The sequence below is a fragment of the Heteronotia binoei genome, chromosome 13 (assembly GCF_032191835.1).
Source record: "Heteronotia binoei isolate CCM8104 ecotype False Entrance Well chromosome 13, APGP_CSIRO_Hbin_v1, whole genome shotgun sequence".
Lineage (NCBI taxonomy): Eukaryota > Metazoa > Chordata > Lepidosauria > Squamata > Gekkonidae > Heteronotia > Heteronotia binoei.
Genome location: NC_083235.1, coordinates 6,483,992 through 6,492,885, shown reverse-complemented (window position 1 = coordinate 6,492,885; position 8,894 = coordinate 6,483,992). Strand labels below are relative to the sequence as shown.

Sequence of the window (8,894 nt, the reverse complement as noted above, 5' to 3'; positions counted from 1 at the left end):
GGTGGTTGGGACTGAGAGAGCTCTCTTAGAAGCTGCCTTTTCAAGGACAGAGACTCAGAGCGACTCACAATCTCCTTTACCTTCCTTCCCCACAACAGACACCCTGTGAGGTGGGTGGGGCTGGAGAGGGCTCTCACAGCTATGGCTGACCCAAGGCCATTCCAGCAGGTGCAAGTGGAGGAGTGGGGAATCAAACCTGGTTCTCCCAGATAAGAGTCCGCACACTTAACCACTACACCAAACTGATGTACGATACATAACAGAAATAAAATAAACTTCTCCTCGAGCCTCTGCTTCCGTCGCTCACCTGCAGGCCTGCTCTGGAAGGCCTTTTGCAAAAAAAAAAAAAAAAAGACAAACACGGGAGACTTTTGATATAAATATAGCTTTACTTTGGAAAGTTGGGAGTCCAGCTGCCGAGGGATTTCAGACCCTCCGACAAATACAGCAAACCAGCCAATATCTACAATAGAAACAATCGCAGCGTGTTTATAAAACAGAATCAATGGTATCCTCTCTGGGGCTGGACTGAAAATCCCCCCGGGGAAAGAAGAAGGCCACAGACCTGGGCTATGTCTCCAAAGAAACCGCCAGGCAGGTTTTTGCTGTGGAGAACCAGCAGTATACGTTCAATGTGCCTTTCCTCTCGGACGTTCAGCAGGTTCCGGGAACCGGCAGATGCTGAGCGATCCGCCTTTGCCCTGGGCCGATCCTGGGCCTCGATCGCAGCAGGAACTGTCAAGGAGGGAGGTGGCCTTTCCCCCTGTCTGCCCTCCCTCGACCCGGCAAGAGGGGAAAGGCACAAATCTGCGAAGAAGGGTCAAGAGCCCCAGCTGCCGGGGGCAGTGAAACCAGTGTTCGTGATTCGAGTTCGAGTGAAACGCCGGTCAAGAGCTCCAAAGCTTGACGCTCTCTGAAAACTCCCCGAGGAGGACTTCTTGTTGCCACAGAGATGCCGGGGAAAAAAAGATAAACGCAAAAATCCTTAAGTCACTCTAGAAAAAAGCAATGGCGGAAGATTGTCTCAGCCACGGAGGGCCAGGGGCCTGATTCATTCCAAGATTGCAGGCTCTGCACTTTAAGACAATAGTTAAACTAGAAGAGAATGCTCGCGCAGGGAGAAAAAATATATATTATTTGCACCCAAAGGAGGAATTGGTCTGGAAGAAAAAAGCTGTTTCTAGGAGGGCGGAAACGACCTCCTTTTCTTTTTTAAACACACACACACAAATTATCCAACTGAATGTTTACACGGGAACTTCCCAAGAACTTACAGCGCTATACTATTTAAAAAAAACAAAACTATAAGCATTACAAATTTTAAAAAGCAGTTTACAAATGCATGATTACCAAAAAAAGAAGGGAGGGAAAATGACTTTTAGGCATTAAAACAAAGGAAAACTCCAGATTTGGGGGGGGAGGGGGAGCGGCTAGGCCAAGCCTCAACCTCCCTCCCTTCCCCCCCCCCCACAAAAAAGCCAAATTCCTTGCAGGGAGTTAAGTGCTGTAGAGTGCTGACTGGTCCAAGGGCCTTCCCGGGCTCCCTTTCCCTTAGTAGCTCTCTCTCCGATCGCCGCAGCGACCATGATCCAGGTACGGTCCTGTGCTGGAAGCAGTCTTCAGACTGGGGAACTTGTCTGCTCAAGAGGCCCGGCTCAAACGTACACGCACATCCCAGGGATGGCACGCAGAATCGTGCGCGGGTTCCTTCCGGTCCTCCCGACGGACACTCTCGGACAGCGAATGCCGACAGAGCATCCGGCTCTCCCGACAGGAGAGCCTAGCGGGAGACGACGCGTGTTGTCTGGAGAAGGCACCGCCTAGGATGAGAGGCGTCTGCTCCGGAAAGGCACCGTCCTCCGGGACTCCGCTTCGGAGCCCAGGAGGGGCTCGTAGCAGTCCCCGAGTCTAGAAGTCAAGTCCTTTTCAAACTGGCTTTAAAAAAAAAAAACACTAAAGGAGAACATTTAAAAAAAAAACCCACATATGTACAAAATTTATACACCTGAATCAGGGTGGGGAGTGGGGGGAGAAAGAGAAGTGAGCACTGCGGTAGCAAAAGAAAAAAGAAAAAGGCGTCGATTAAAATATCCTCTTCCGCTTCAGGTAGGAGTCTGCGTAGTGCCCTCCGAGGCCCTGAGAATGTTGCCCAACATAGCTGCCTTCCGGGCTGGGCTCCGGGGAAGGAAGCAGGTGAGAAAAGGCCCGCTTCTGGCCGCCGATGGGGGTCTGCAAACCAAACAAAGAAAGGGGGAGAGAGACAAGGTTAAGGGGTGGCCGGGGAGACGCAGAAGGCAGCCGGGGGAGTTGACCGCCTTTGCCGTGGCACAGCCATCCCCAACAGGGCGCCTGTGACCTCCGAGACCTTTTCTGATGCCTCTCGAGTGTTTTTAGAAAGGGGGTGAGGCTTTAGCCCAGCAAGGCTTCTGACCGGCGTTCCCTCTAAGCTGAGTTAGTGTGAGCCAGCTTGCAGTTTTTTAGCCTTCGGCTCGCACATTTTTGTCTTGGCTCACAAAAAAACAGCCCCAGAGCAAACTGATTCGGGCAGTAACTCACAACTTTAATGCTAGTAGCTTACAAATTTGTGCTGACAAGACTCCATAGTTTAGAGAGAACAGTGCTTCTGACCAGCGTTCCCTCTAAGCTGAGTTAGTGTGAGCTAGCTCAGTTTTTTTAGAATCAAACTCACACATTTTTGTCTCACAAAAAGGGGGAGACAGTTTAGTGTCGTGGTTAAGTGCATGGACTCTTGTCTGGGAGAACTGGGCTTGATTCCCCACTCCTCCACTTGCAGCTGCTGGAATGGCCCTGGGTCAGCCATAGCTCTGGCAGAGGTTGTCCTTGAAAGGGCAGCTGCTGTGAGAGCCCTCTCAGCCCCACCCACCTCACAGGGTGTCTGTTGTGGGAGGAGAAGATATAGGAGATTGTGGGCCCCTCTGATTCAGAGAGAAGGGCGGGGCATAAATCTGCAGTTCTTCTTCTATACAAAATGGCCCCAAAGCAAACTGATTCAGGCAGTAACTCACAACTTTAATGCTAGTAGCTTACAAATTTGTGCTCACAAGGCTCCACAGTTTACAGGGAACATTGCTTCTGACCAGCGTTCCCTCTAAGCTGAGTTAGTGTGAGCTAGCTCAGTTTTTTTAGAATCAAGCTCACACATTTTTTTCTTAGCTCACAAAAAGGGGAAGCCAGTTTGGTGTCACGGTTAAGTGTGCGGACTCTTGTCTGGGAGAACTGGGTTTGATTCCCCACTCCTCCACTTGCAGCTGCTGCAATGGCCTTGGGTCAGCCATAGCTCTGGCAGAGGTTGTCCTTGAAAGGGCAGCTGCTGTGAGAGCCCTCTCAGCCCCACCCACCTCACAGGGTATCTGTTGTGGGGGGAGAAGATATAGGAGATTGTGAGCCCCTCTGAGCCTCTGATTCAGAGAGAAGGGCGGGTTATAAATCTGCAATTCTTCTTCTTCTTCTATACAAAATGGCCCCAAAGCAAACTGCTTCAGGCAGTAGCTCACAGCTTTTAATGCTAGTAGCTCGCAAAGTTGAATTTCTTCTCACAAGACTCCACAGCTTAGAGAGAACACTGCTTCGGACCAATGTTCCCTCTATGCTGTGTTGGTGTGAGCTAGCTCACGGTTTCTTAGCCTCCAGCTCACACATTTTTGTTTCAGCTCAGGAAGGATGGCCCCAAAGCAAACTAATTGATGCAGCAGCTCACAACTTTAATGCCAGGAGCTCACAAAGTAGAATTTTTCCTCACAAGATGCCACAGCTTAGAGCAGGGGTGTCAAACATGCAGCCCAGAGGCCGAATCAGGCCCCCAGAGGGCTCCTATCAAGCCCCTGAGCAACTGGCTCTTGCCTGCTTCCTTCTCCCTCTCTCTCGCTTCCTTCTGCATCACGGCTTGCTTTGCAAGGCTTGCTCACCTGCACAGGAGCTACAGAGCAAAACCTCGATTTTCCTCCATTGGCTGAGGCTCCTGCCCCTCCTGGCCCCCTGGGGAGGGAGGGAAAGAGCCAGAGCTTCTTTTGCCTAGTTCCCTGGATCCCGTGGGAGAGATACAAAGAAAGCACCTTTAAAACCAACGAGTCCTAATGTTTTCAGCATGTTTTAAGTAGGGTTTTTTAAATTTTTAAATCTTTAATCGTTTTTGTCTGTGTCTTTTTAAAAGTTTATACCTCTGCTACCTAATCTTAAATAAGTACACACATGGCCTGGCCTGACATCGCCCAGCCTGACGAGGTCTCATTAATGTCAGATCCGGCCCTCATAACTAATGAGTTCCACAACCCCGGCTTAGAGGGAGTATTGCTTCTAACCGGCTGTGCCAATTTCCCAAAATGTCGCTTTGGCAGCAACAGCCACCCCCACAGCACAACGATCTTCAAGGGGTGGTTTTGTGAATGTGGCTCAGCGTCCTGCAGCAGCCGCGACAAAACCTCAAAGGGTGCTGCCGACTGGCTCAACAAAGTCAGGGACACCTGGCTTAGCATCTCACCTTTGGGTGGGCGCCGTGCGACTGACTGCTTGGTCCGAGTCCCAGCAGACTGTCTCCTGCGCCCACGGGGGGCACGCCGACTGCCTGGAAGAGGAAAAAAAAGGCACAGGCAGCACCTGGTTCTACACCAGAGGTGGCCAAACTTAATTAACGTCAAGAGCCACACTGAAGAAATGTCAGAGGTTTGAGAGCTGCAAGACGTGAAGAGCAGATGTTTGAGAGCTGCAGGGAGGGGAAGGGAGGAAGGACGGGAACTAGATGGAGAACGGGAGGGAGAGGTGGAAAGAAAGCAACAGTGGGAGGGCGTCAGGAGTTCTGGACCCACTGGTGGATCTCCTGATGGCTCCTGGGGTTTGGCCACTGTGCGACACAGAGTGTTGGACTGGATGGGCCATTGGCCTGATCCAACATGGCTTCTCTTATGTTCTCATAACTGGGGCAGTATTGGTCTGTCTGCTTGATAATTTTTTTGGGGGGGGCAACAGTGGGAGGGCTTCAGGAGTTCTGGACCCACTGATGGACCTCCTGATGGCCCCTGGGTTTTGGCCACTGTATGACATAGAATGTTGGACTGGATGGGCCATTGGCCTGATCCAACATGGCTTCTCTTATGTTCTCATGCCTGGGGCAGTATTGGCCTGTCTGCTTGATGCTGTGGGGGGTGGGGGAGTAAAAGGCGGAGGGCTCCTGGGGTTCTGGCCCCACTGGTGGACCTCCTGACGGCTCCTGGGTTTTGGCCACTGTGTGACACCGAGTGCTGGATGCGACACTGGCCTGATCCAACACGGCTTCTCTTATGCTGGGGGCAGCGATGCCCCTGTCTTCTTGGTGCTGGGGTGGGGGTGAGGAGAGTGGGAGGGCTTCTGGAGTTCTGGCCCTGCTGGTGGACCTCCTGACGGCCCCTGGGTTTTGGCCACTGTATGACAAGAGTGTTGGACTGGATGGGCCACTGGCTTGACCCAACATGCCCTCCCCCCCCCCTACAAACCCTGCCCCATGGCATCTCCCGAGGCAGACCTGGAACCCCCAGAGCTTGGGCGAATGGCCCGTCCCCTTACTTTGTTCAGATGGCTCTGCCGGAGCCCTGCTTGAAGGCCACTGGTGAAGTAGGAAGTGGGGGATCCGGAATAGAAAGGGGGCAGAGGAGCCCCCAAGCTGTTCCGCTCGAAGCCGGACGACGGCGACACCTGAAAGAAAAACAGAATTCGCGCCAGGCGCTCACACAGGCCTCCACACCAGGGGTGGCTGAACTGCGGCTCGGGAGCACACATACTGTACGGCTCAGGATGGCGTACGTATTCATAAAATATCACATAAAAACCAGTTAGTCAACATGCTTCTAATATAGTAAAACAGATATAAAACATAAAATCAAGTTTCAGGTGCTATGAGAATCTTAGAATGAAGGCGTATTTCAGGGGTGGCCAAGGGTCGCTGTCCAGATGTTTTTTTGCCTACAACTCTCATCAGCCCCAGCCAGCATGGCCAATGGCTGGGGCTGATGGAAGTTGTAGGCAAAAAAAAACACACCTGGAGAGCTACCCTTGGCCACCCCTGGTATATTTTGATGATGGCGGATAGCTGCCTATCCATTCTACGCCTAACTTTGCCATCAGCAGTTACTACCAGATGTTCCTTAGAGAAAAACAGATCTTAAAGTCGTGCTCGCGCTTTGAGGCGGTCCAGATAATTCAATTTCTGTTGCAGTCCTCGATATTAGTTAGCAAATGCTTCTGGGACCCCCCCCCCCAATTCCTTTCAAGAAAAAACAAAACAACAACAAAAGGATCTCATAAGCAAAAGCGTACGTGCTGGACCACAATACGTTCTTGCCCAGGAATTAAGAGCACAGGGAGAGACCCTCCAGAAAATACAATCATCTGCTTTAGGACAGAAAAAGCCCGGCAGGTACTCATTTGTACGTTAGGCCACACCCCCTGACGTCACCATTGTTTCATGCAGTGCTTTTTTTTGGTAGGAAAAGCCCAAGAGGAATTCATTTGCACACTAGGCCATACCCAAACCCCCTGCTCAAACCCCCTCCCCTGCTGTTAGGGTTGCCAACTCCAGGCTGGGAAATCCCTAGGGATTTTTTTGGGGGGGGTGGCATCTGTAGAGAGGAGGACCTCTGGAGGGGATAATAAGGACAGGTTTCTTACCTGTAACTAGGGTGGCCAGATCGTCCCGACCAGCCGGGAAAGTCCCGCCCCTGCGCCCAAATTCCCGCCTCCCGGCTTGCCTCATCCGGGACCACTGAAATCCCGGGTTTGCCAAAATCCCGCTCTCCCGAAGGCCTCGGTGCCTTCGGGAGAGCGGGCGGCCAATCAGGGCCATCCCCTCATGGAGCCCCCTCCTCCCCACCCGGAAGACCGCACGCCCTCTCCGCCCACTTCCCACCGGGCTCGCCTTCCCTCCCTCGCAGCCCCGCCGCCCCTTGGTCCCATCCCTGTGGCTACCCTAGGGCGGCGGCGGCGGGCGGCGCCCACGCGAAGGTGCCTTTCCACACCCCACCGGACTCGCCCTCCCTTCCTTGCAGCCCCGCCGCCCCTTGGTCCCGTCCCCGTGGCTACCCTAGGGCGGCGGCGGGCGGCGCCCACGCGAAGGTGCCTTTCCACGCCCCACCGGACTCGCCCTCCCTCCCTCGCAGCCCCGCCGCCCCTTGGTCCCGTCCCCGTGGCTACCCTAGGGCGGCGGGCGGCCACGCGAAGGTGCCTTTCCAGCTCAAGATGCAGCCCCACCAGGAACGGAGGCGGCGTCCCGCGGGCCCCTCAGTCAGCCGCCTCCCTCGCGCACCGCCAACCCGACGCGCCTGGGGAACGGCAGCGGCCCCGCAGCGGCCGCCGCCTCCTCCTCCTCAGCGGCGTGCGGCAGCCCCACGGGCACGGGAGCCCGCCTCGCGCCCACCACCACCAACTGCCGCCGCCCCCCGCCGCCGCCTCCTCCTTGGCGGCGGCCTCGAGCCCCTCGCCCTGCTCCTCGCCAGTCTCGCCGCTCCTGCCCGAGAGCAGCGCCTGCACCGCCGCCGCCTCGGGGGGGAAGGATCCGGCATCGCCAGCGCCGCCGCTCCCCGGAGCAGCAGAACAGCAGGGCCTCCCCGGAGAGGACGAGCCCTGGCTCCCCCGGCTGCAAAGGTGAGAGAGAAGGGGAGGGGAGCCCTTACAACCCCCCCTCACGCATTCCACTTATTGTGCAAAGATCGATGCTACCACTCACAAGACTCTGGAGCTTAAAGTCCTTTCCAGGCAGGACAGTTTGGGCGATTTAAAAAAAAAAAAATCCCCAAAGCAATTGCTTTCCAAAAAAACGGATCCTCGAGGGAGCGCCCTCGCTGCCGCCTAGGAAGGATCAAGACGGCTTGTGCATTTTGCAATGCTTCAAGGTTTGCTTTTTGAAAAAGACGCGGCCGAGCCTCCCAGTGCACGCCTGCCTTTTCTTTCTCCTCGGCTCTTCCGTCTCCATTCGCCTGGGCATGCTGGGAAAGATAGTCCAGCTGAGTCCGGCTACGGGTGCTCAGGAAGGTCAAATTTCTAAACCCAATTCAAATTTGCCTTTTCTCCTTATTAATGAAGACGCCCGCCTCAGGACCCATTTGATATAATTTCATGTATAATCCCTGCCTTTCTCCCCGATGGAGACCCAAAGCGACGTACCCCGTTCTCCTCTCCTCTACTGGATCCTCCCCAAAAACCCTGATGAGCCAAGTTCAAGTCCAGCAGCACCTTTAAGACCCAACAAAGTTGCATTCTGGCTATAAACTTCGGTTTGCAGGCGCCCTTCTTCAGATATCGAAGTCACCAGTCCACAGGTCGAGGGTGAGCAGCAAATTAGTACACAGCATAATAAAAGGTTGTTTAACAGGTGCAAGGACCAAAATGGAATAACAAACTTAGGGAGGGGGGGAGGGTGCAGAGTCTGGTGAGCAAAAATTCTACTTTGTGAGCTCCTGGCATTCAAGTGGTGAGCTACTGGCATTCAAGTGGTGAGCTCCTGCATCAATTAGTGTGCTCTGGGGTCATCCTTCCTGAGCTAAGACAAAAAGGTGTGAGCTGGAGACTAAAAATCCTTAAGCTAGCTCATGCTAACTCAGTTTAGACGGAACGCTGGTCTAGAATGAGGCCTGGGAAGGGCTTGAGGGAGTTAGGAAGGGGCTACTGGCATTAAAGTTGTAAGCTACTGCATCAATTGTTGTGCTCTGGGGTCAGCCTTCTTGAGCTAGGACAAAAAGGTGTCAGCTGGAGGCTAAAAAGCTGTGAGCTAGCTCATGTTAACGCAGCTTAGAGGGAACACTGCTGGAGATGTGCAGGAGGCTGCTTTGATTGGGCTTCCATACGAGGCTGGCTTTAATTTGGTGGGGGGGAGGTGAGGGGGAATTCTTCAGGTGGTTAGGGAAGAAGCT

At 53.8% G+C, this 8,894-nt stretch overlaps 1 protein-coding gene across 2 annotated transcripts in view; it reads right to left on the bottom strand.

Annotated features, from left to right (window-relative positions):
• Positions 1 to 369: 369 nt before the first annotated feature.
• Positions 370 to 8,894, bottom strand: part of RAVER1 (ribonucleoprotein, PTB binding 1) — a 60,313-nt gene continuing 51,788 nt past the window's right edge. For both annotated transcript variants that reach the window (XM_060252686.1, XM_060252687.1), the window contains 3 exons: positions 5,557 to 5,685; positions 4,499 to 4,582; positions 370 to 2,229 (listed from right to left, as the gene is read on the bottom strand). In XM_060252686.1, the coding sequence (XP_060108669.1) occupies positions 2,083 to 2,229; positions 4,499 to 4,582; positions 5,557 to 5,685 (360 nt within the window). In that variant the 3' untranslated portion in view covers positions 370 to 2,082. The remainder of the gene's footprint in view (positions 2,230 to 4,498; positions 4,583 to 5,556; positions 5,686 to 8,894) is intronic.